We start from the raw sequence: 26,606 nt of genomic DNA, 5'->3' as shown, positions 1-26,606 counted from the left end.
TATGGCAAACAAACACACAAAAAAACAAAAGAATAACCAGACCAGGTTCTCAACAATCGTAAACTAGTGTGACTAATTAGGGTGAGACATTAATTAGTCTAAGTGTGACTAATTTTACCACACCTTAAATAGTCAGAGTGCATAATTAACCACACTTATACTAATTTAGGTGAGCAGAGTCTGCAGCACCTCACATAAATTAGTATGAGTGAGACTAAATACCGTAGCTACTGTAGTCTTGATTAACTCACTTTTGATTTCCCAATCTCTTGTGCACGCACCATCTTCCCCACACTTCAGTCACCTCTTGTGCTACACGGGAAGAAAGCTCTCGTAGTGACACTACAAACTACAAGGTCTCAATGTAGATACTACTATACAGTGGATGGAAAGGAGAAGTGATGCCATATTTGAAGCGGTATTGAGAGAAATGAAAAGCGCAACAGCGTTGAAGCTGACATTCTACACTTTCTGCCTAAACTGCCTAAGCAAAATCATGACTGTGCACCATGGCTGAAAATAACTCGTATGTTCCAGACCAGACGATGCCATGCCTTCCTGCGCGGTTGAAGCAGCTTAGTTAGTTTATTTAGCTCTTTGATAGCATCAACAAAGCGTCCACACTGGTCCCAGCTGAGGCTTAACGCGTAGGGCAAGTTGCTTTATAATTTCAAGCAGATGTTGAATTAAAGTAGGTTTTTGTATGTATTTGGAGTGGCCGGAAGTTTGGACCTGATAAAGTGCAAAACCGCGAGTGCTGTCGATAGCCCAACCGAGCCCACACAATGCAGTCGAGTACGTCAGTGATGTTGACCGGCATCATGTGGTTGCAGACAGCCATATTGATGTGGCTCAGCGAGTAATGGAGTTGAAGCTGAGCATCTTGTGTTAAGTCATAGTCGCTTATCTGAACTGCTTACTGTTCCCTGGAGCTGTTGTCTACTCAAGCTGGTACAAGTTGAAGTGCTTCGAGTTGAACACCATTACTGGGACACTGGTGATGGTAGTATAGCGGAGCAAGTCAAGGTACATGTTTAGTTTCTCAGTTTAATTTTTGACAGCTAATCGACAAGCTCAATACACTCGGCGACAAGGCTTTACTGAAAGTGCCAGCTTCCTTCGAGTGTCTTTGAGCTGTCTTCTGAGCGTAATCTACTACAGAGAATTCTTTAGCAGTGCAAGCTAAAAATGACAAGAGCAACGCGCAGCAACCCCATGCTTCCGGCACCAGCAACGACAAATTCTTATTTAAGTTTGACTGTACCAGTAGCGTTAGTCATGACACTTGCTGCACCCCAGCTGAAGCGTACTTCGCACGCCTCCCTGGTGTGATGGCGAGCGCTTCGACGTCAATACGAGGACGAGGTGGCGATGCTATGCAACAACGACGCAGATACGATGGCAGAAGTGCTTGGGGGCGTAAAAATCTGTTCGACAACCAACTTCTTGCTGACTGGTGCGAATTTGACTGGGATGTCAACGTTTATACTGTCAGTGATGAGCTCATGCTGACCAAACTGACGAGATTATCTCGACCGTCAAGAACAACTCTGTTCCTGACGTCGCTGCTTTGTTCAAGGAAAACGTCACGATCGACATGACTGAGAGTGACGTCAAAGAACGCATTATGCAATTCTTTACTCGATGCAGAGAATTTGTAGAAGAGCAAGGTTGGCAAGAGCTTTTCACTGGGAACGAAGGTATTCGGCTAAAATGTAAACTGCTGACGGTGTCATTGCAACCGCGATGCGTGACGAAGTAACGACAACAGTTAAGTACCAAGTCAGAACACCCATCGGAGGCGGACTAGTTCATCGTTGAATTCCTTCGGGAGCTTCCTGATGTGCGGCGGGTATACGCTTGGCTTGCATCACAAAGGGTTCGCCTTCTTCCTTAGACGGATATCTATAGGCTCAACCTTAACCGGTGCCCCAAGATGTAGCCTCCAGATGTCGTACATGTACACTTAGTACGTAGCCCGTCCTCCTTCTCTGCAGGAAATCTAATTCCAAAGCGTTGACAAACATCCCCTCAGCTGCTAGCCGAACCTCATTGTCAGAGAAGTTCCACTACAGAAACCCTCACTGTACTCGATCGGATCACCATCGTCTGTCGCAGTCTGCTTGGCCAACTGCTCCAGTTGGGATTCCCAAATCACTGAGAATATCTTCCCCCACGATAAATTTATCTTCGTCCTCTTCGACCAATAGCACTTCGTTCGGTTTACCTAGCCTCACAGGTACAACCACAGTGTGCATCATGATACGTAACAGCACAGCCTCATTTGCCTAAATCGTGTGCTTACCCACTGTCTCGCATCCAATGGGTCTATCCAGCATATTGGTTTTCACAAGTCCACCCAACTTCTTAAGCTTCATCAGGTTGCGAGCACTGATGATGCTTTTCTCGGCCCCAGTACCGCGCAATAGGACATGGAAAACCTCTCTTTCAATATGATAATCTTCTCTTGTCCCAAGGGTCAGTCCTTGGTGCGCTTCAACCTTCACGCGTCAGCATTAGGGTTCTTCGTGTCCTTATTTCTGTCACCACGCTCGTGGTATTATTTCTGTCACGACGATCGTGCAACCTGAGTAAAGGTCATTCTTTTCATCATCTGTAGCAGTCGGACACGCGTAAGCTAGTGGTCGCCTTTGCACTTAAGGCAACCACCTGTTGGACGATTGGAAGGGTTTTGCTTCACAGTACTCTGCTTACGAACGATAGCTATTGCTGGCCGTGTACCGTCGGCTCTCTCCACCTTCCAGTGTTTCAGCCGAGGTTGAGACTGGTCATTGTCGTTCGGGGCGTCCTTTCTCTTGTGATCGCTGTGGTCATTCGTCCGCGACCGCTTGCGCCGCTTAAAATCGCGGTCCTGCTCAAGAGTTTTGGCCAGTATGAGCTTGAACAGCTCTTTCTCACTACCGTTCGAGAACGCTTCTAGGCGATGGGCGTGCCCTTTAAAAAATCAGGCAAGGATGAATTTCGACAGACAAGTGACAATCGACCGGTTAACGATGAGACGGAATCCATTGCAGGTGTCATGCCGATCTTGCACGTGATCACGGAGCACGTCAGAGGCATAAGTTTTTTTTTTTACTTTTCAACCTCATCAAATGATTGTGGCAGCTACCACTGGCTAGGGCCAGCCAGGAAATTTATAGCTACATGACTGACGCCAAGGTGTACACGAAAACGCATGCTTCACAGGGATGCAGCGACGCAGCGTTACACTCCGAGTGACGATGGAGAGCTGTTTCGCTAATCTGCTTCACAAACACCTTTGGATATGGATAGACGATCTGCTACTGTATGCAGAAGACGTAGATACATATTTGGAAAAGTTGAGTGAGCTCTTTTCGCTGATGGACGAGTTTGGTCTCAAATAAAGCCCTTTAAAACCGTATCTTTCGAACAACCAGTGATGAGAATTGTAGCAATTTCTTTGCGCATGTAACTGGATGCGAGACAGCTTGATTGGCTATGCTGGCCATTTACAATCACTACAGAAATGACTCAATGTGACACTAGGAAGTGGAAAACGGACCAAGCGTGCTGCAGCAAAGCTACCAGTGACCTTCACAGACGAGGAGCGAGCAGCATTTGATAAAGTCAAGGACTGCTTAGCTACGACAGCTACATTGGCACATCCAAGTCCAAAAGGCGTGCTATCTGTGTTCACAGACGCCTCGGACGTAGCATGGAGTGGTACTGTGACGGATGCTAAGACGTGGGAAACGGACAAACCGATTGCATAACAAAAGCATCGACTGCTCCACTGTATAAGTGGCACATACACGGGTTCACATGAGAGCTGGAGTGTGATCGAGAAGGAGTCCTTCGCGATAGTTGCAGCGTGCGACAAATTACCCCTCCTCCTCTTACGAACAATGGGCTTTCGGGTACACTGTGATCACCGCAATCAAATCCACGTGTTCGTCCCACACGACACTGTGAAGAAGCATGTACGTGGAAAGTTGCTTCGATGGGCAATGAGACTTGAATAATTTCGGTATGAGATACATCACATCGCCGGAGAGGACAACGTTTGGGCGGACATGGTATCACGTTGGGTACGTATGCCAACCTGTACCAGGCTGTACAGAGTGACAACATGCAGCCAGCGCCAGCACGACCGACTGTTACTGCGACCACTTGAACAAGAAGGTTTTATGTGGTCAACACTAGACGCTATCGCGACTGCATAATGCAAGGTCGGGTCCGAGGACGTGCCAAACGGCCTAGAGGAAAGTGGAGACGAGGCCAACGCAAAGACAGCCAGTTGTGGGTCCCTACAGAGGCTACTGAACTTCTCCAACGCTTGTGTATTATAGTACACTGCGGCCCCAAGTCCATCGTGGTAGGGACGCGATGCTGGCTCATTTGGGACGCATCTCCCACGTGCTCAGTTACGTCAATGCGTAGACAGATTTCTGGAACGCTGTCTACTCTGTCATCACGATCCAGGGGGGGGGGGCTAGTGTTAAGACCCTGGAGCAAGACTTACCGGACCAACGAGCGAAGTCAAGCACTTCGCTGGGATTTCCTTTACCTTGGTGAATCGTTGATGACTTGAAGTATATATTGGTGCTGAAGGATGATGCAAGTCACTACGGCGAATTGGTTAAGTGTGAGCTACTGACCAGTACTGTTGCGCTGATGCTATTCTGGTGTGGCACAGACATTTCGGCATTCCGAAATATTGGATCAGTGACCAAGGATCTCATTTGTTTTTACGAACGAAGTGATTGAGAAACTTTGCACTAGACTCAAGTGCAAACAAATCTTCTCGCCAACGTGCAGACCATGGATCAATGGTTCTGTCGAACGTGTCAACCGAGATATATTGCGAGTTTTACGGGTTCTGACACTAGGCTACAAGATCAACTATCGTGACTAGCCCAGGCTCCTACCAGTCGGGCAGGCCAGCCTCAACCATACTGCAGTGCCTTCACTCGCCAACAAAACACCGGGCGAGCTGTTCACCGGTCTGGAGCCCCCATCACATTTGCAAGCGGTGTTCCTCGGACCTCAAGTGCCTCCAAGTGTACAGCCAACTCGTACTTTGGCCGACATCGAAGAAAGCTTGGTCCGATTGCGAGCTAGTGTGAGAGACATGCACAGACGCCTGTCTCAAGCAGACACTGCTCAATAAGAAAAAGGAACGTGGCGACAACATCGCCAAATTCAACGTGGGCCATTACGTTATGCGATCACGTGTTGATGAGAAGGGACACACAAAGCTGCACGTCACGTGGATCGGTCCCACTACAGCGGAACCACACAACGTGTTTAAGATCAAACACTTTGTGACCGGCGAAGAACTTGATGTACATGCTTCGCGGCTGAAGTTCTTCGCCGACAAGGACCTAGAAGTGACCGAGGAACTCCTGGAGCGTATGGCCGCCCAGGGTATCATGCTTCGCTTGCGCGAGCTGATGCAGTATTGTTGGAATGCCCAGCGTTGTTCCTACGAAATCCTTGTCGGGTGGCAAGGTCTAATGCTCGTGGGAGCCTCTTACATTCCTGAACGGAAAAGTGAATGCATTAGGGAAAGGATATGCTGCTTCAGCCAAAGACGCTAAGCTTGAGGACACCCTTAAAGGCCTGGAGCGTAGGCAAAACGGCACTGACTGTGTATATGTGTATATCCTTGGTATAATGACTGTACATTCACTAAATGAAGGTTCTTCCTTGATATTGTGATTGTTTTCGTCAATCTATTAAGTGATATGCATGGCCAAGTTAACTTCAACTACAACGTGCTGACGTTGTACCGATTATGTCACATAAGAGTGGTACCCACGTGATCATGAGATATAACCTCACCGAGTGGTGATGCTCGAAACATATTTGGTACAAGCATCAATTTTACCGTGTGGTCGGATTGGTCTAGGAAGGGGACTGTAGTGGATCGTGCTTTAAACGCCCAACCGAGCCACCACAATGCAGTCGAGTACGTCAGTGATGTTGTTGATCAGCATCATGTGGTTGCGGTCAGCACATAGATGTGGCTTAACGAGTAATGGAGTTGAAGCTAAGCATCTTTTGCTAGGTCATAGTCGCTTGTCAGAACTGCTTGCTATTCTCTGGAGTTGATCGTCTTCTCAAGTTGGTACAAGTAGACGTTCTTCGAGTTGAACACCATCACTGGGACGCTGGTGATGATAGTGTAGCGAGAGCAAGCCGAGATACATGTTTTAGTTTCTCAGTCTCATTTTTGACAGCTAGTCGACAAGCTCAATACACTCGGCGACAAGGCTTTTTCAGAAAGTGCCAGCTTCATTTGAGTGTAGTTGAACTGACTTCTGAGTGTGACCTACTATATCGCTCTTCATTTACTTGTTTCAGAAATACTGTCAAAAGCGCACCTTTAAATGATAGAAAATTACTGAGCTACAGGACAAAAAGTGGGTGGTCGGTTTAATTTGGCCAGGATTGCCCTAATACGGATACCCAGATGCGTGTATTTGATACAAGCTTCAACATTATTTTCTAAATGGTGCTCTTGCCAATAGTCCCCGTCAGATAGATTTATTAGCCCCTGTCATCGATCAGAAGTACTCGTAGCTGGACTACCACGTGTGTCTTCGATAAGCCGCTCTCTACCGCAGCCTACGATAGTATAAGCATACTGGCTAACAGTAACACAACATTTACCGTAGGTGTTTTCTCATCTACTAAAAGCACTACGTGCAACACAGTCATCATTCTGCCTCTTTCGCTTTACTTATAAAACATGTGCCGGACCCATACCGCATAACCGATCTCATAGAGCGCACCCCATGTACATCAGATCGCGGCCGTTCGTCTGGTGCATAGGATAGTACATGTACACATGTTAGCAGAATTTTCCCGTAAAAAATCAAGTTACAGATGACGTCCGTATTTTTGCCAACGGTTGGCCGCGCGCCCATTCAGCCTTTCAGTGTTGGATTGACCCCGTAAAGGGTATTGAGGGGGATTTCATGTCCTAGCAGGGTTGTCGCCATTATGGTTAATGCTCCATCCAACACGAAAAGGTCAGTACGGCTCTATCTATTTGGTCAGTCACAACGATTCTCTAACTGCGCGTGCGTGTCTGTATAGGTCCCCCAAGACCTACTGCTGTAGCTTAATGAAAAAGTTCCCTTTGTGGGAGGATAGAGGTTTGATTCCTCTCAGCAGTCTATTCTTCGTTATCGACAAGCTACACTACCACAACAAGGTCTTCATCTACGTCAGCCGCCTCGATGTCCCTGGATGGATCAATGCTCTCCGTTGCCACGCAATGCTGCTGCAGGATCTCGATCAGCTCGTGCCAACTTGGCTCTTGAGAAACTTCGCGTGCAGGCGGCGATGGCGTGACGGTATCGCAGAGATCAGTATTTCGGAAGCCCGCAGTGATAGTAGCGCTTGACAGGGAGGCCCACGCGCTTTTGATCCAGCTGACGATGTTGTGGCGCTCCGGTGCCGCCATCTTGAAAGCCACGCCAGCTCCAGCAGCCCTAACTTGTGATAATAGAAACTCAATCCACTCCTTTCGCAAATGGTTCTTGAGCGGTCGATTCCAAGCAACATCAGCAGGCTGGCACACATACGTATACCCTGGTGGAATCGTCATCCGGTGCACGTTGAGAAGCCGAGCAAAGATCATCACATCTTTGCGCCAGTGTCCAGAGAAGTCATCCCACAACAGGAGGACTGGACCGTGCATATTGGCTCGGTGACCAAAATGCCAAGCCAAAAAGTCGATGGACAGCTCGGTATTCCACCAGCCGGCGCCGTCAGTGTAGATGCGAGTGCCGCGCTGCAGGCACTCGAGTTCACGCCAGAGTCTGCGCCCAAAGCCATGGCGGATTGCCACGTTCTCGCGTGCCGTCTCCGGGACGCTGGACGGCTTGGTCTTGAATACGATGAACGGGTCCATCTTGGTTCCATCACTAGCAGCTAGTAGCATCACAGTGGCACGTTCCTTGGTCTTTCCAGCACACTTGACCCACACGGTCTTGGCACCGCGACTAGTAATTGTGCGTGACGGCACATACTCGTAGTTTAAAGCTGCAATATACTGTTAGTGATCCATATGAACTTGATAAGAGAGTAGTAAACCCACCTGTCTGGTCTGCATTGTAGAGTCGCCTCACCCCTAGCTCTTGCATCTTGGCACGGACTTCCCTGCTAAACTCCTCAGCTTTGTTGGCAGCGTCTGCCGGTGTTGTTTGTCGCTCGCGAGTGCGGCGACGGATAGACAACTTGTGGCTGCGGAAAAATGCTTTCTCCAGCTCCAAGACGCTGCAAAAGCAGCCGATGACGAGCTGCTGCTCCGGTAGACTTCCTGAGCTTGCAGCTTGAGCATCAAGGCTGTCACGGGTACGCCGTCGGCTCTGAGTGAGTTTATCCACCGCACCAATTGCTCCTCCGCCTGCACGGAAAGGGTCGTGCTCAAGCCGGCGCGACGGTCACGCTGGTGAAAGCGGGCACCTTGGTTGCACTTTGTCTCGATCACCTGTCTGGCCTTCTTCCAGGCATACACCTGGCGCTTTTTCGTCTTTGCCTCAGCAGAGGTGACTCCTGGAAAGAACAACTCTACAGTATTAGCCATAGTTGACGTATCTAAGTGCTTTAGAACCCTCAATTTGTAGTCGTAGGAGACAGCAGTTCGTTTGTACTGCTTCGGGCGAGATCCAAAACCGGTCGTACGCGTCCTTCCCACAATCGTCATCTTTGCCAATGCAAGATGAGAAATGAACAAGCAAAAGGAAGCAGGCATGCATTGTTAATTGATGGCTGGGACGGGGTGTGCTTTATCAGATATTCTACAATGTAAATTTTAATAAAATCGGGTGTGCCTTATGAGTTATGTTTATCTTGTTGCCAACACCTGAAGATCTGATTGGTTTTCGCTGAGTACGCTTTAAGAGATATGTGCGCTCTTTGAGATCGGTTATGCGGTATCTACATATAAGACATATAAGTATCAGATGCAGAGCCCTTTAATATTATCCCTGCCCAGTTGTAATAGGATACATAACCCCAAGTGTACCCTGATTACATGAAGGATGACACATCAACACTTCTGGATACCCAGTACACGGTAGCAGGGTCGTCCAAGGCTAACTTTGGCTGATGGCATTTCTTTTCTAAAGGTGACTTATAGTTTGTATATTTAGCTCAGGTTTAACCTACATATGAATATATTCAGCTTACAACTTACCTGAAATTGGTCACTTCGCTCCCTTAGGCAAAAAGGGATCTGTGAACTGCCGTTCACTGAGAGCTTGTATTCTCGGAAGCCGACTTCGTCTAGCGCAAGGTGCTGTGTGACCCCGTCACGATTGGTAGCACTTGTAGTCAATCAATGCCAACGTGGGTAGACTACCTGAACCTCTCTGAAGCTCGTCGCCATGGATAGGAGCAACTTCTCCCATCTGAACGACTCACAGTTCGTGTCGGTTTGGAAGATGGCTGGCATCTTCGAGATGGAGGCCCTGTAGAGCCTGGTGGTGTCAGCACCGGCCGAGCAGCTCGAGCGTGTTAATGCGTTTGACGCGTACGAACAAGGGCTCATCGCACACGTGTGGGAAAACCTGCAGGCTCCGGCGGCGGCAACAAATCCGCCACACCCGAAGCCAATACGGCTGAAGGTTTAGCCGTATGAAGGGAAGGAAGGTGAGAACCTTCCCTTCTGGGCTCGAGAGATAGAGCTCGCGATGGATGCGGCACTGATATCGATCGAGCAACGCTGTGTTACGCTCGCCCTCTCCATCCTTAGCGGTCGTGCTAAGAGTTGGGTGTACACGCAGGAGGCGACATCGCCTGGATGCTTCACATCCCGGGCTCAGCTATGCGAACAGCTTCGAGCCGCGTTCCTCCCGGCGAGCTACGAGTACCGCCAGTGCTCGCACTTCCTCTTGTGCAAACAAGGAAGGCGCGAGCTGCACGAGTACGTCCAAGAGATACGGGAGCTCATGGCGTCCCTAGTGGGAACCCCATTCAACGAGCACGTCAAGATGTCTGTGTTCACGGACGGCCTTTGAGTGGGTCAGGCGTGCACTCAGCTGTTCCGGGTGCAGTCAAGCACCCTCAAAGAGGCGATTCAACTGGCTCTTCAGGAAGAATGCAGCAATCGTCAGGCGCGCACGCCGGCTTCAGCATGACCAGGAAATTCTGTGTCGAATCCCGGTCGAGCAAACCCCACCGGACCAGCTCCCATGGAGCTCGGGTCCGCCGAGCAGCGCGACATACCCCGCTTTGGCTGCGGAAAGCTAGGTACGTTCCAGCGTGACTGCCTCGCGGAGAGACACTGCAGGTGGACTTCCCCCAAGACCGTCCTCAAGGGTCACTAGAAGAAGTCAAAATATCGGGGCCAGGGGAACACTAGAGACTAGTAGGGGCGGAGCGCTCTACCGGGGAAGAACTAAGACTTCGGGACAGGTACGTGGGTGGCCCGTACCACGCGGACTTAGCCCCTGCGGGTCTTCGTACTCACGAATCGGCGAAGGGCAGCGGCAGGCTACTTGTAGTACACGGATGTGTACGGGGATACAATCACCTCTTTAGAATCTTGATCGATATTGGGGAGTCGAAGAACTTCGCACGACGCCAGACGGTTGCTCGTAGTAGCAACAAGTTGTCCGATGCTATGAGAGAAAGCAAAGGCAACGGGGCGGTGTCAGTGTGACCGGCCGACAGGAAGGTCGTCACTGCCCCCAACATCGATATGGATCTGGCCGTTAAGTTCGAAGACTTCGACTGCCCAGAACAACTCACGGTTCTCGACGCAGGTTCCTACGATTTGTCCTGGACATGCTCTAGTTAGAGAGACACGAGCGCTGGATCGACTGACGAGGCAAGAAAATCGGTGTCAGCCGCTCTGCTATGTCCGACAGCGCATTGGTAATTTTACCACCTCTGTCATGACCCTGCGCTCGCAAGGGCTGCCAGTGTACCGAGGACCCCAGTAAAGGCTTGGGAGTCGTCGACGTATATGGCGACTCCGAGGAAGCTTCGATGGTGGCGGCGCTAGAAGGCGCTGGTCAAGTGGGTAATTTAGGCCCACAAGCGGGTAACTTCGCTCCGCAGACAGCTGCAGCTGACCCGAACGCTGGTAAAGGCGTGTTTAAGGTGGGTTACAGAGCTCCACACACTCGGTCGCCCAGACCTTTAGAGAAGAGGAAAACATCGGATACACTTCCGGTGTGAGTAACACAGTACCACACGAGGCATCGAGTGCCTCGGATGTCGCCATCATGACATCCCCAGACGTGGGTAACGAAGTTCCATGTCACGGTCGCCGTCGATGACGCCGCCGCCGCAAGTTTGATCTGAACGAGGCTCAGAATAGCGTCGCTACAAGCGACCCCGAGTCCAGAGCCCGGGCTCCTCCGATGCGGCCGGTGGAAAAGTGCTATCACATCCTCGATGGCGAGACCGGTTTACCCGTCAATGCATCTGGTGCTCACTTGACACCGTTGCCAGAGGTTGCAGATATACTGAACCTCGAGCAAATGACGGCCAAGTATTGCCTGGTCCATTTCAGGGCTGGGGAGATTGTAGAGATGGTGCTCATAAGACCAGAGGCCACTCGGGAGAACTCCTCATCTGTCTTGGGCGAGGACGTCCTAGAAAAGTTGAGCAAGCAGCGCCAGACGAGGACGTCCTAGAAGAGTTTGAGCCAGCAGCGCCGAGGACGTCCTAGACGATCTGAGCAAGTAGCGCCAGACGCGCTTGGGCTCTGGGATCCTAAGAGCCCCAAGGATCCCGTGTATCCTTTGAACGTGGTGAGCATTCACCCAACGACCCGACCCCCACCGGATCGAGGCATACGGCACGAGCTCGATCTCTTGCCTGGCACAACGTACTGTGTCAAAAAGACAATGGCCTCTCCCACGTAAACATTGCGACGTCATAGATGCCTTCTTCACTACGAAAGCGAAGGCAAGCATGGTGCGGAAGTCAAAGTCCGCGCACTCGACGCCAAGTTTCTGCGTTTGGGAGCCGAACGGGAAGTGACGTCTTGTTTACGCTTATAGCAAGCTAAACAACGCGACGGTGCCGGTCCAGACACCAATCCCACGAAAGGATGTGTTGCTGAACAACATGGCCCGATGCGTACTGTACCGTGCGCTGGATTTGGTAGACGGATACTACTCGATTCGGATGCGCGAGAGCGACATCCCGCTCACCGCGGTGAGCCCTATAAGCGACATGCTTTGAATGTGGCTCGTCGTGTCGCCGAGCTTGTCCAACGCCCTGGCGACATTCAGCCGCCTGGTGACGCAGCTGCTCAGGCCATTGCGTGTCTTCGTACAAAAGTACTTCGACGACATCTTCGTCAATAGCCATGCATTTGGGGCACCTCCGTCGAGTTTTGGACGTGATGCGCGAACAAGCTCTGCGTCAACGTCGACAAATGCGTATTCGCGTCACCAGAGATCAAGGTTCTCGGTTGCTTCGTGAGCAACGTGGGCGTTCGAGATGACCCAGACAATGTCAAGGCCATTGCAGCATGGCCGTCGCCCCGAAAGTGGCTGGGCTTTAACAACTACCTTCACAAGTACAGCGCAAGGGACGCGGGCCGCGCTACGTTCTTGTAGCGTCTCTTTCAGAAGGACATCGACTGGCGCTGGGAGCGAGAGTACCAGTATGTTTATGACAGCATCAAGACCAGTTTCCAAAATGGCTCCTGTCCTGGCCCTGCCGGACGAGACGAAGCCGTTCAGCATCGACTGCGATGCCTTCGACTATGCAATCGGTTGTGCATTGCTGCAGACCGATGTAGCTGGATACGAGCGAGTCATCTCGTTCCAGTCCAGGTAGCTTAAAGCTGCCGAGCGGAACTACCCTGTTCACGTCAAGGGGCTCCTGGTAATGAAGTATTCCCTTGTGAAGTTTCGGGTTCATCTTCTGGGTCCAAGGCCCTTTGTGATCTATACAGACCACGCATCCTTGACGACAGCGACGAAGTCACCTCACCTCTCTTAACGGATGGCGATGTCGCTGTCCTTCTTCGAGGAGTACAGCTGGGCAAGCTCAACGTGCTTGCGGGCGCCCTCTCGCGGCGTCTAGACTACGAGTTGGCCCACATCACACGGGTGCCAACGGATCTATATGATCGGGTTCGCATGGTTTATCGGGACGATGAGGCTGTCGCGCCTATCGTCAAGTTCCTAGCAGCAGGAACGGACGGAAAGCCCGACTGGGTTTCGTCGCGAAAGCGTTCCCGGATTCACTGATATGAGCTGAAGGATGGCCTCATCTATTACCGGATGGAGCCTAGTGAACCGTCACGGGTGGTCGTACTCAGCGACAAGGATCTGAAAATCGACATCCTCGTGGAGGCGCACGACGCGCCCTTTAGCGGACACCCGGGCCGCAAGAAGACCTTTCTGTCGGTTTCTCCGAGTTTCAGGTGGACCCACATGTACAAATGGGTTGCCCGGTACGTGAAGACATGCGAAACATGTCAGTGGGTTAAGTTTACAGGGCACGCTTCGGCTCCGTTATAGAGCCTGCCCGTTCCGGCTGATTGTTGGAAGTCGATGAGTCTCGCCTTCATCTTTGGGCTACCCGTCGATGGATGCGGCAACACCGGGATGTTGATGTTCGTGTGTCGGCTGAGCAAGATGTACTATCTTGCTCCAGTGCCGGCTACCGCTACAGACGAACATTTGTTGCTCCTCGATGGCGTGCTCCGTACTACGGTCTCTCGGGGACGATTGCCTCGGACCGAGACCAGCGGTTCACGGCTGCGCTCTAAAAAACGCTTTTCCTTTTGCTCGGAACTCGTCTGCAGATGTGCACTACGGACAATCCGCAGTCAGACGGCCAGACAGAGCGCGTTAATAAAGTGCTCAAGAACACTTAGCGCAGCGTGTGCGCGGAAGCCCGACGTACGTGGTCTACGCAACTTCCCTTTGTTGAGTTTGCGCTAAGCAACGCGGTGCACTCGTCTACATGCTCACGCCGTTCTACTTGAATGGTTTCCGTCACCCCAGAGTGCCTCTCACTCTTTGAGGAGACGCTGAATCCTTTATTCTAAGTGGGGGGGTCGGAAAAGTCTTTCCTCCCGGGTCTCATATGTGAGACCGGTTTTGCTGCGGAACAAGTGGAGTCCGTTGTGGACACCAAGCCGAGTGTGATCAGCAGGGTCCGCGGTGCCATGTCAGCGGCCAAGGACAGACAGAGTGAGTACTCTGACAAACATGGAAGAGGAAACTTAACTGTGTTTAAGGTGGGTGAATTATTGTTATTAGACACGAGGAGCCTACCGCTAGACACTGTCAGCTCTGTCGGCTGAAGCATCACTTCGTTGGGCCGTTTGCGGGCCTGGTCAGCATGGTGCGTCGTGCACCACCGGCCTGCCTAGGTCAATGACGACGCACCCGGCGCTCTACGTTGGACGTCTTTAGCGGTACCATGATCCGCAGGGTGTTGCTGACTCGCAGATCCACCTTGGCCCAGCTCTTCGAAGCGAGGTCCGGCCACAGACTTCGACGAGGGCGCCAGAGCAGGCACCCAAGTCTCGGGTTGAACAGCAAGGCTGCGGTCGAGACCGTATGCCGGAGGGGTCCACTACGAACGGACCCCAGAGCCATATGCCGAGTAAGATGTACGTTGGGTACGCGCCATACACGTATGGCTGGGAGTGCACCGAAGGCGGCTTAGGACGTGGCAGCAGAATCCAACACGTCGGATCATGCAGAAGGCCTCGTCAAGATTGGACGAAGAAGTCCAGCGGTTCATCCGCTGATGCATGCTCGAGACCTCCCGCTCCAACTGGTTCAGGCGGCGGCCCGCAAGACGAGCGAGCACGCCCTGGTTCCCGGTCTGGGGGGCAGCATCACCGCCAGTCCAAAGGACTACTGCAATCTCAAGCACAAGGATGCGTTGACGAAGGCGGTCAACCTCAGGGCACTGCATTGGACCCGCAGGTGGGGCATTCGGACGAAAAGCGCTCCGGAGGCGCCTAGTTTTCGTACTCGTACGAGGGCGCCTTCACCCCTGCTTGACCGGAACGGAGAAGTCCACTACCACATGGAGCGGATTCTCCAGGAGCGACGGCGTCTTGGAAATCAACAGCTTATCTTGAAGTGGAGGGGCTATGTCCACTCTGAGAGCTCGTGAGAGCCGATTGAACGGCTCCTGATAGACTGCCCGAAGGCTGGCGCCAGCTGGGAACATAAGCAGCGGCAGCTTCGTAAGTAGTCCGGGACGTCTTGCCCGAACGGGGTACGGGCGTTGGCGACACTCCGTACCCGCACCAATCGTGACCGCGCGCTTCAGAAGGTCCCTTGACAGTATGCGCTTGCTGACCAAGTGGGCGAGCCGGACACAAAGACCACGCTGGTCCAGGATGGGAGACAGCGGCTGACCTTCACGGAGTCCCCATAACTCCGAGGGTGCGTACTTGAGAGACTCAAACCACGCCCAGAACATGTGCTCACACGAGTTCCAGTTGGGACAGTTCTCAGGAAGAGCCCAGGGGTAGCCCCAGAGAGAGTAGATACCACCCCGGTTCTCGGGCTTCTTACGACAAGTCGTGAAGTCCTTCAGAGGGATTCGGTGCAGCGTGAGAAGCACGCACCGGGCCGCCTCCAAGTTGTCGGCGAACAGCTGCTCCTTCTGGGCCAGGGCACGTTCGTAACCGCCTTAGAAGTGTGAACACCGACTAGGTCACGAGGAGCGACGAGGATCTCCAGAAAGAGGTCATTCCTACAGCTCTCCTCGTGAGGCCAATAACCTTTTGCGTTGATGACAGCTCCCTGGTTGACGGGTGCTACCGCCGGGACCCCACGCATGCGCTGGGCAGCTTAAAAGTCCTCCTGCTGCTGGTCGAGGTCGTTCGTGATCTCCCGGGGATCATGGATAGCACACGCCTCCTCCTCTTCTCTTGAACCAAAGGTTTCGATAGGCGTACCCAGTCGCCTTCTCCTGGCTAAGTAGAGGCTTCGATGCCGCGCGTTTCTTAAAGGATTAGCGTCTAAGGCTTTGGTGGCCTTAGCACGCGCCAGACCCTCGGCGAGCGAGAGATGTTTGGGAGATTTCTCCTCCTCGTCGTCGCCAGCTTTGGAAGAGCCCTTAGCCTTGACGGCAGGACTCTCAGAGCGCATAGACGTCCTGGAACTGTGATCACTAGCGAGCGAGTGCACGCTGTCGTCGTCGTGCTCGCTGGGCACTGGAGTGTGCCCTACTATGGAGCCCACAGGAGCATTGTGAGTGCTCCCGGACTCGGCCTCGACCTCACTGCCCGAGCCGAACTCACGTTCAAGGAACCGCGGGTTCGGTCGGTGGTCGGGAGATACCGGTGACGGACTGCGGCGCTTGCATGCACGCTTGCTCGTAGTCGCGTCACCCGAACCTCCGAAGCCACCTTAGCAGCCTCCTGGAGTGCATAGCCTTTACCGCGAGGCGTAGTGCTCTTGGCCTGCGCCTTTCCGGCAGCAGCCTTCGAGTGTGCTTTCGCACCGCTTTTTGTAGTGCCACGGAGTTTGCCAAAGGCTGAAGTGGAGACCGAGAAGAAGAGTGCTGCTCGAGGCACTAACTGTGAAGTGAGCCTCCGCCGCGTTCGTGCAGCCAAGTTGATGTATTTCGACTTTGAGAATGAGAGCTTGTGACATACACTTCCTCATTCTGATTGGTCGGTAAACCGAACCTAAGCAGGGAGGATGTAACGGGGCACGTAACTCCAAGTGTACCCCTGCTTACATGAAGTGTAACACATCAACACTTCAGGATACCTGGTACATGGTACCGGGGTCGTCAGAGGCCAAGCATTGGCTGATGGCATAGCGTTACTATAGGTGACTTATAGCTTTGTCACAAGTCTTTGTAACGCCTGCTTGCCGGCCACAGTGCTATGCTGGTCGTCGTCCAGTTCCGTATGTAGAACGTCTATAAACACCCGTGCACGCCACCGCAAAGTAACCGGAACATTCGCTCCTATTTATTGACAGCTAATCTATGTCGAACTTCTACTAGCAGCTAACTGCGTAGTTCTCACCGTCCGACTCGTTCTTCGCTCTTCGTTCCTCACCGAGTCGCCACCATCGTCCTTGCAATCCGTTGACAAGCTGCCCAGGTTCCACGTCAACACTCTCGCTCACTTCGAGACCCACAAATGTCCCGTAGTGGCGTCGTTCATGCTCGCGCCGCCGTGAGCCTCTACCCGTCGCCATCTTGTTTGTCCAGTAACAGCTAATACAATAACGCGTCCGTCACTGTCTTCGTTCCTCGTTCTTCGCTCGCCTTTCGTCTTTCGTTTGTTTTTCGTTCGTCTTTTGGCACTCGTCTAAGCCGCCACTCTGTCGCCCGCCGCAAAGTTCGTAGTCTTTCCACTTCGCTGTAGATTCCAGAGTGAGCGCTTGACCACCGTCCGCGTTCCACGCGATTTTTGCCCGCTCAGCTTCTTCAACCACCATCGTCTTCCGCGCGAAGTCCGTGCCGTTCATCACGGCCTGTCGTCATCCCTCGTACTACTAAATCCAGCGGTCAGGATCGCACACGGGCGATCTTTCCAGATCGTATGACTCTTCATCTGTGCTCTGAACGGATACGGCAGCTGGCCGTCCGTACACGGCTTCGTCTCGTATGAGATTGCCACGACCCGCGTCGTCCTGTTGGTCGTCATCACTGGTCGTCGCTATCGGCATCCTGTTACAGCTTGTATATTTAACTCAAGCTTGGCCTACCTATAAATGCATTCAGTTTACAGCTTACCTTCAACTGGTTGTTTTGCTCCCTTCGACAAAGGGACCTGTAAACTAATGTTCACTGAGAGTTTGCCTACTCTCGGAAGCCGACTTCCTCTAGCGCAAGGTCCGGTGTGACCCCGTCACACCAGTAAATTATTAACGATACGATACACCGTGCTAATGTGGTTGATCCTGATCCTGATACGTGTATGTAGTGATCCAGTATTTAAACATTTTGCATGTATCACCGTAAGCCTCGAGCTCCTGGGAAGCTCAGTTAGAAGAGCTGTATGGACAGCCTCACAAACATTGATCTCTTCCAAAAAGATTGCCTGTAGCCCCAGATCACATCACGCCACTCAAAATTTACACAAGTTAGTGACACATGTAACTGTGTTCGCGACGAGCATTAGTACACTACAGCTTAGTAGCTTGGTACATTGCTTCCCTAAGCATCAATACTAACTTAGAAGTTGGCGGCCTTGCCGCTCCCTACGAATCCGAAGTCATGACATCCATATTACAGCTCAATACATTACCTTTTGTTCCCATATGGTATCTTATCTGGCTCCTAGGTTTGGATCATACATCGTTATTTCCTACTTGGGGTTGGTAACTACTACATGTTATGTTACAGACAGCTCCTTAAAACGCTCTCCATCCACACCCGCTGTTCTCCTAGCTCATTTCACCTCCAGACAATCTGTTCTCCGCTATGGAGCACTTGGCTAGCCTGGGTCACGTCTGTTGCAACGTCTTCACCGGCGTTGTTACTGCTGCTTGACTTCGTGGGTACCCCTGTGTCTTCCGTTTTTACGCTGCAGGGCCGGTCCCAACAGCAGCCCAGGCATAAGTGCCGACTCGTCCGTGTTCGACTACTAGCACATGATGCAGAGTCCCCAGATTTATGTGTTTCGCATTGTCTTGCCACAGCGTGCACTACAGCGGTACATGTTCTGCATCTTTCAGCGCTACGTCACGCTTCGTTAATTCTTGGGCATTGCATATAACCGTTCCCTCATCGAACTCAGTGTAGCAACGCCAATAACCACCACGTTTTGGCTGTCATGAAGCATGACTAGCCGCGCAAAGTTGCATCCGCTAACGTCAACGGGATGCATCCATCGCCGCTCGTCCGACAGAATCAATTTCTTTGTTGCTCAGAAAAGGGTGTGGTAGGGACATCAATCATGCTAGACTGAATAGTAGACAGCGATCGGCCTTCATAGTCCGTTAGACGCCACCGTTAGCCAAGCATGGGCTGACAGAAAACTTCCTCAAGACAGTCGTCGGTAGCCGTGAAGCACACACTACGTTGGTGATTGACTCATCACGTAGGACCACATCGCACTTGTGCTGGGAGGTGTCCTTTCGAGAGAGAATATACTGGATGTCGCCAATGTCACACAAAACGCCACCAACATTTACTACGGTGTTCACAAGTGTTGTAGCTGAAGCTACAGCGTGCAAACGCTGCTGGGGTTTGACCCAACAACGGATGCACTCACCGAGCAGAGGTTTCGCCTCAGCGCGTACACGATGGCGTAGAGGTTTTGCAATTGTAGTGGGAAGATGACTTCATGCGAGGACGTAGGGGCTTTGCAGCTGCAGAAAGAAGCGAGGCTACAAAATCAACGGACACGGAGGTAGAGAACTGAAACACAAAGCTCATTAATATATTTATTTCTACATTTGCACCGAGCGACACAACAATACGCAAAGTGGTCAAGTTCCGGATTTCGGTGGTCGTGAAGTGAGCAGCATCGATATCAACATCATCTTCAATCGATTCGACTTGCTTACAAGCGTCAAAACCATTTTAAAATTGTGAGTAACAGAGATTTACTAACGCCGCGATGATCTGAGACTGCCATGGCTGAAACGAAAGTCTCTATTGATATCGAGGACACAAGCAGCAAACTTTTCCGCATTTTCGTTAAAAGTACCGGCCCGAATTTGTTCCCCGCGCCCGCGATAAGCTCAATAACTACTGTGGTCCACAACCATCGCCATGCGCCCCTTTCCAGTTTCGAGCTGGGGGGAGATAATTACTTGCACCCTGGGGTGACAACTTACCGAAAGGGTTACCCCTATTATTGAATTTGTCAAGTTTTGCCAGCCTAAACCCTTTTCTAAAAAGCGTTTGTACGCCCACCATCCCGATTATTAATAAGCTGAAATATTTCGCCAATCAGATGTCTTAAAACTTCTATATCATGGAACTCTTCCCAGCGCCAACAGTGGACGAGAATGAGGTGCGCTACTGCTTCTTCCTGCCCTCTTCAGCCCGACCCCAAGCTGAGCTCCTTCAAGCCGCAGAACAGCAGTGCAGCACCTACTTAGACTTCGCAGCTCAGCAAACACGCGATTTTTTGTGGCACAAACACCGTTTCCACCTCGAAGTGCGCGCTACCAAGACTGGGCGTTATATTCTGTCAGGTCGTTCCAGCGTTGGTGATGCAGTTCAGGACGAGTGGTTCGTGGCCAAGCTCGTGTTCGACATAACTGCCGAGTTTCCATATGTCGTCGGCAGGGTATGCGACTCAGACGGGGAGTTCCTACTCATCGAGAGCGCAGAGGCGCTGCCTGATTGGGTCACACCTGAGGACAGCGACCGACGAGTATTCATACTCAATGGGAAGTTGCACATTGCCCCACCCGCAGCTACCAACAAGAGAGGCAAAGAAGGTGATCTGTACGACGAAGACGCGTTGCTACAAGTGCTGGACGCGAGTGTGAAGACAGAGGCGAGTACAGCCGTGCAGCGTCTGATTCGTCACAAACTGGACCAAATTCCTACCTATCTGCGCGACAATCGCCATCGTGTCCGATGTCTGTTACCGGACAGAGCCGCACGGGTATTAACAGCCAATAAAGAGCTGGTGGGACCTGCAGTCGAGGCGTTCTACTATCGCGAACCCAAACAAGCAGGGGCGGTATGTGCAAAGATGGCTACTTTTATGTCGTCAGGAGATACTGTTGTGGAACAGCAAGTTACGTTCTCTAGAGCCATGTTTGCACAACTGAAGCAGCAGAAATTCTTCCCACCGAAGCCATTGCTTCGTCTGGATGCGCGCTATCGTGTACTGGAGAGAAAAAGTGAGGAAAATGCGCATCCAGACGCCCAAGCCGCAGATATTGGAGTGAAACTCACCTGTGGGCTAGAGTTGCTGTACGCTGGAGACGGTGAAGACCAGCTTGGGCGACCGTGGAAGCAGGTAATCGATGAAGCAGTGCAGCAAGAAGCGAAGCTCTCGACTTTGCCGGTTGAAGCTGACGATGATGATTCGTGGCTGTACATGCATCCGGATACACTGGAGAGTCAGCTTCAACGTGCTGCTGTGGCGGGATCTGATACGGCATCTGGAGGCGCGGACGAGCTGCAGAACATGGCTGCTATGTTTGGCAAGTTTGTGGATGGAGTGTCCGGTGTGGACGGCGTGGAAGGAGCGGAGCCTGTCCAGTTCGACATGAGCTCCTTCATGGACATTTTGAACGGCCACGGAGGCGCTGACTTGAACGCGCCATGGGGTCAACACTTTATGGATGAAGACGAACCTGATAGTGATAATGACTCTGAGGATAACGGAAGCGACGAGAATGCGTTGGATGAGGCTATGGCTGAGATGGAGGCGGAGTTGGTAGGAACCAATGTAGCCAGGAGTTTCTCGCGCTTTGAAGAGGTGAAAGACGAGGCCGCGTCATCTGTCAAGGAAGAATCGACAGAGGTTGGCTCAGCCTCGTTTTCGTCCGCAAAGCCGCTGGATCTGGACTTTAATCTGCTCTCCAACTTGCTCGAGTCATTCGCATCCCAAAAAGGTCACGCTGGTCCTGTCAGCAACATTCTCAACGAAATGAACTTCCCCAAGTCGACACCGTAACTGAGATCACATATTGGACATTCTCAATAGATTAGCTTACAAACAACTCCTTTAGCTGTCGACAGTATTATCTGGATCAGTTTTTGCAGTCTCGGGTCTTGCAGCAGATGCAGTCTCAACCGACATAAGTGGAGCGGGGTTGTCCTCTTGTTGACACCACGAGAAGAGGAATTGTCGAGCTTGTACTTCTCGGGCTTCCACCTTCTTCAATTTCTCCGCCATCTCCTTAAACTACAGCAAGCAAACATGAGTGGAGAAAATAAGAAAACAACGACACTAATGCTCTCTTACCTGTGCTTCACGTGCGTTCTTTTCCGACTGCATGACTCGGATCTTCTCCTCCAGCGCCAATACCACACGCTGTGGATACAACAATGGCTTGGGTGGCGATGGAGTCGGCTGGGAAGCCACGCTATCGTCTAGACGTCTGCAGACCAACATAGAATACGTTAAGTCGTCTCTTCATACAAGAACAATAGAAATGTACGATCCGTATCTGTCCTTGAAGGGAATTCTAGCCCTCCAAAGTCATCAGGAGATCACGATGACAGCACATGGCTTCATACTCGTTATGAGGGGGCCATTAAATAAGCTCCGAGTGCAGTATAGTAGATACTCAAGAGACTATACTGCACTACATCGAGCAGACCCCCAACATGCAAAATACCCATCAGACACGTACCCTAGATGTCGCTGTGGGGAATCATCAGCCTCTGTACCTTCCCCGCCAGCGTTGCGGAGTTCATCCATAAAGTCATGAACAGCTGAGATCTTGGACTCGATCACTCTTGATACGTTTAATTGCTGTATGTGAGAAGCTTCGATCGCCTGGACACGTTCGCTTAACGGAGGTATCGCCGCCTCGAGACTGTGTTTGTGCATGTAGAGTTCAGTCTCGCGAGCCATGAGCTTCTCGTGCAGCGACGCTCTTTCCGCCTCAGCACGAGCTAGTTGTCCCTCCAGCGCCTCGTTCCGTCGATTCGCAGCCTCGAGACGCTTGCTCTGCTCTTCACTGTGCACTCTCATCACCGTTTCCTGGTTCAAACTCTGTTGTTGTCGGGCAGTCTGCTCTCTTGTCAGCATTGACGTGATGCGAGCAAGTGCATCTTCCATCCGTGGCTGATGCTGGAGCAGCTGGAGTAACATGGTCTGGATCCCAACCTGAGCATTGGTCAGCTCTCCACTCCCATTGCTACTGTTGCTGTTGCTATTACTGCTCTCTTGACTATCATCTGCAAGTCGTCGTCTCTTGTTCTTCTTCAATGCACCAGAGGAAGATGCGCCTACCCTTGGGTTAGCCACGCCAGACGACACTGCCGGCTCTTGTTGCTGTGTTTCTAAACCAGCCCCTTGGTTTGTTATGTCAGTCAACACGCCACTCCCACTGGCAGTGACTGTGGTAGTTATAGGCCCGGGAGGCTCAGCTTGTCGAGGTGGAGAGCTTAACGGTGTGTCTAGAGCAACAGAACTCTGTTGCAATGCCTGAGACTGCTCAGAGTTCTCCTGAGTAGGTTCATTCTCTGGCTCAACTGTCTGAGTTTGCTGCTGTTGCTCTGAAGTGGGTGGTTCCTGGACAAGCGGCTCCGATTGTATAGACTCTCCCTGCAACAAGGCTGTTTGTGAGGATTGTCGTGTCTGAATAGGCTGCTGAGGAGCTGAAAATGCCACACGAGCGACGGGTTGTTTGAAAGACGATCGTGTCGGTCGCGTACGTTCTACAAACACGGCAACATCTTCGTTAAAGCACTATCCTTTTAGATAGCGTAAATATACACGACGTACGCGTTGCTGCAATTGACTGAGAAGAGCTTCTGCTTGTAGTTGGTGCTTGCATCAGCACAGTTTGAGGTAAAGAGAGTAAGTACAGGTCGTCCAGCCATTGGTGTGCGCCGGCATAGCCACCGAAGATCAGCAGCTTCTGCACAGCATTCGGCTCCGCAGGTTCTGAGTGGAACAATACCGTGGCGTGAGCTGTCCGTCCAACGGGAGCATAATCATCCGTCTGGCTCCTGCGACGGCTTCCTCTTGACCATTCGCCATGGACAAGACGCCAAGTACGCGAGTTCACATTGTAAATAAAGAGTTCATTCTGACGCACCGCACGTCGTCGACCACCGAATAGCACAAGATGATTCGGCGCAGCAAACGTTAGTGAGTGGTTAATACGACACGTGGGTCGATCCCCCAGTGTGGCATTGGCCAGCGAGTCCCAACGAGAGTGCATCACATCGTAGAGGAACAATGAGCCGAACTCCTGCTTGCCGTCAGTCCCACCAAACAAAAACAAGGTTTTCCCATCATGACTCGCCGTTAAGCCTGCGAATGCTCGCGGTTGAGGCAATTGACCTGTTGGATTTACTGTAGGCTTGACCCACTGATTCAACGGCGCGTCGTAGTAGAAAATATCGTTAAAAAATGTCGTCGAAGTGGCGTCTTTCCCTCCAAACACGAACACCTGGTCTCCTCCCACCACCACGCTACTATGAGCGTGTCTGGCTCTGGGTTTCCACATACTAGAGTGATCTACACGTCGTGCTTCCCACTGGGCCTCCAGCATTGGCTGTCTCACTCGCAGCTCCTCGACTCTTAACGTCGGTGTATCAAAGGCCATACCTGCATTAATAGCTCCTCCTTCCGCTTGAGTACCTCCCCCTCTGTGCATCTGTGTGTCATCAGTAGCTACGACCACATTGCCCACTACCAACACTCTCATACCTCTCGTTCTCTCCTCGTCCTTAAAGCTTTCCACGTAGTGCATGGAATGGTAGTCTCTGCCTCCTCCGGGGTGGATGAAGGCGGGTGGACGTCTCTCGATGCCTGATCCAATAGCGCTGGGGCTTGTATTACTAGTTGGAGCACTCGAGAACATGGGAGAGCGCGGAGATTGGCCGTTAAAGGCGGTGCCGTGCGATACCACCAGCCTTTTCCATTGAACGTCGATGGCTGCGTGTCCTGGTGTCTCCTCATCATCTTGACGGCTACTGCGCGCTACTTCACCTGATGATCTGCTGCTGGAGTTTGCGTAGCTTGCTGGCTCTAATAGAAAGATGTCCTCGAAGAAGATTTTACCGTCTGCACCGCCAAAGAGGAGGACGCTGCCTGTGGGCGATAAAGATGTCATGGCGTGGCCAGACCGCGCCGCTGGGGATGATGGGTACGTTGCGTGAGGGTGATGAAAGACGATAAGGAAAGAATATGAACCCAAGTTGCGTCCATATTGAGACACTGGAAGAGGCGGGAGGCGCCGACGCGCCCGAGCGATCGGGGCGCCGGAGCTGCATACCACCACTGCTTCCAATAGCGTGTTGAGGCAACCTCTGATATTGCATGTTTAAAAGTGGTACATGTTCAAAATATGTTTTAAACATAACTCGATGCTTTTAGTACATCTATCAGTACTAAAATATGAATCGAAAAGTAGTACAACGCTGCGAAATAGGATCATGTATTACTATAATGCCTATTTTTACATAAAACATGATGTTTTTGGTCCTCCAAAAAAGTGATTTCGTCCCAGCACAAAATCTAAGTAGGATGTCGCTGAGCCCCAAGGAAGAGGTAATCGATCGCGCACTCTGTTCGTGTTGCAACCTTCCATTGTAGTAAACGCGTGGACTCTCAGGTTTGCATCGTCGACGAGGACAACAATGTGATCGGCAAGGCTGACCGCGCCGTCATGGTAAACTGTTGGCTTCTAGTAAAGTGCTTCTGCATCATTTCGCATAAACTAGCTTTGTGCCCAACATAGCGAGCGTTTAACCTGCCGCATCGAGCATCCTATATCGTCATCAAGAACTCGAGGTACTGTATGGAGCAACGTCGATTTCGGTGTGGGAGAATTAATTAAGCCCATTGCGCTGGTGCCTCAGCGGCAAATATTACGTACAGCGCCGCACGATGATCAAGGACTATTTTCCAGGGAAGCTGGATCCAATGGCCGGTGGGGTTGTGCAGTACGGGGAGCCTATGGACGTGAACGCTGAGCGCGAAGCTGAAGAAGAAATGGGCGTCAAGAATACACCTCTGCGTTATCTGACGACGTTCTACTACGGGGACGACCACAGTCGAGTCTGGGGCGGGCTTTTCGACTGCACATTCGACGGTCCACTCGTGCTTCAGGAAGAAGAAGTTGACGAGGTCCTCACTATGAGTGCAGATGAGATCTTTGCTCGTCGCAACGAATTTACACCTGACGGCATCTTCGCGTTCGAGAAATACTTGAGGCTGATTGAGCCGGAATCAAAATAACCGCAGTAGAGCTTTCCATTAGGGAAATGTGAGCTGAAATATACGTGTTTTTTTTACATAATGTATATGTTTATTCGGACCTCGATCTAAAGTGAGAGCCATTCAGCACCGATGCATTGGTCATAGAGTTTTAGTAATTAAAAAGCTACTACAGTAGTATATGGTACAATGTATTCGACCACCTCCAACTTTAATAAACTGTGATCAAAGAAAGTAACGCTTAAACTACCTACTCACAGGTCGATCTATGGCAAATCCCACCATTCTTGGGAAAGTTCTTTTTTCGGCCAATTCTTTTCGTTAATTGAAAGAAAAGGTAAAGTAAAAAATAGAAAAAAAGAGTGTATTAATTAATGCTCACCTTTTCTGCAGCGTTTTAAACAGAACTATCATTAGAGAGATTTCGAAGAGAGCCAATCTTGGTCCGAGTCCTCGTTCGTAAAACGGGAATGGACCAAGACTAGGAATGCAAGCAAGAGGTTTCGCTACAAATCTCAGTCCAATCTACGAAAAGCCTTCGAGCATTAACTAATTGAGGTAATCTTCGCCGTTCCAAAGCAGTTAACCGGCACCAACCATGATGAGTGGTGCTCCTTCACGAGCTCCGTTGTTCTACTCGAAGCATTCGCTTTTGATCTCCAGCCCACCAAGATGCCAACATCTCGTAAACCTCCAAAGGAGAGTGCCCAGTCGACTGAGGCACCTTCAACAGCCACGACAACAGTGTCCTCCTCGAAATCGAGGACAAAAAGAAAGAAATTCAGCAAGCACGACGACCTAGTACTACTCCGGCAAGTTAACGCAG

At 51.3% G+C, this 26,606-nt stretch overlaps 3 protein-coding genes across 3 annotated transcripts; 2 read left to right on the top strand and 1 right to left on the bottom strand.

Moving 5' to 3' along the window:
- Positions 1 to 19,888: 19,888 nt before the first annotated feature.
- On the top strand, positions 19,889 to 21,553 carry PITG_05909 (uncharacterized protein; the record flags this gene model as incomplete). The annotated part of the gene is made up of 2 exons (XM_002998105.1): positions 19,889 to 21,355; positions 21,401 to 21,553. The coding sequence occupies 2 exons, from the start codon at positions 19,889 to 19,891 to the stop codon at positions 21,551 to 21,553; spliced, it is 1,620 nt and encodes a 539-aa protein (XP_002998151.1).
- Positions 21,554 to 21,829: 276 nt separating this feature from the next.
- Positions 21,830 to 24,674, bottom strand: PITG_05908 (uncharacterized protein; the record flags this gene model as incomplete). Its single annotated transcript, XM_002998104.1, has 4 exons — positions 21,830 to 21,980; positions 22,236 to 22,890; positions 23,336 to 24,166; positions 24,269 to 24,674. The coding sequence occupies 4 exons, from the start codon at positions 24,672 to 24,674 to the stop codon at positions 21,830 to 21,832; spliced, it is 2,043 nt and encodes a 680-aa protein (XP_002998150.1).
- Positions 24,675 to 25,229: 555 nt separating this feature from the next.
- Positions 25,230 to 25,801, top strand: PITG_05907 (uncharacterized protein; the record flags this gene model as incomplete). Its single annotated transcript, XM_002998103.1, has 3 exons — positions 25,230 to 25,232; positions 25,302 to 25,354; positions 25,423 to 25,801. The coding sequence occupies 3 exons, from the start codon at positions 25,230 to 25,232 to the stop codon at positions 25,799 to 25,801; spliced, it is 435 nt and encodes a 144-aa protein (XP_002998149.1).
- Between the last annotated feature and the right edge of the window lie 805 nt (positions 25,802 to 26,606).

This window comes from Phytophthora infestans, genomic scaffold, assembly GCF_000142945.1.
Source record: "Phytophthora infestans T30-4 supercont1.9 genomic scaffold, whole genome shotgun sequence".
Lineage (NCBI taxonomy): Eukaryota > Oomycota > Peronosporomycetes > Peronosporales > Peronosporaceae > Phytophthora > Phytophthora infestans.
The sequence above is the reverse complement of the archived record's forward strand: the minus strand, read 5'-3'. Positions and strand labels throughout refer to the sequence as shown.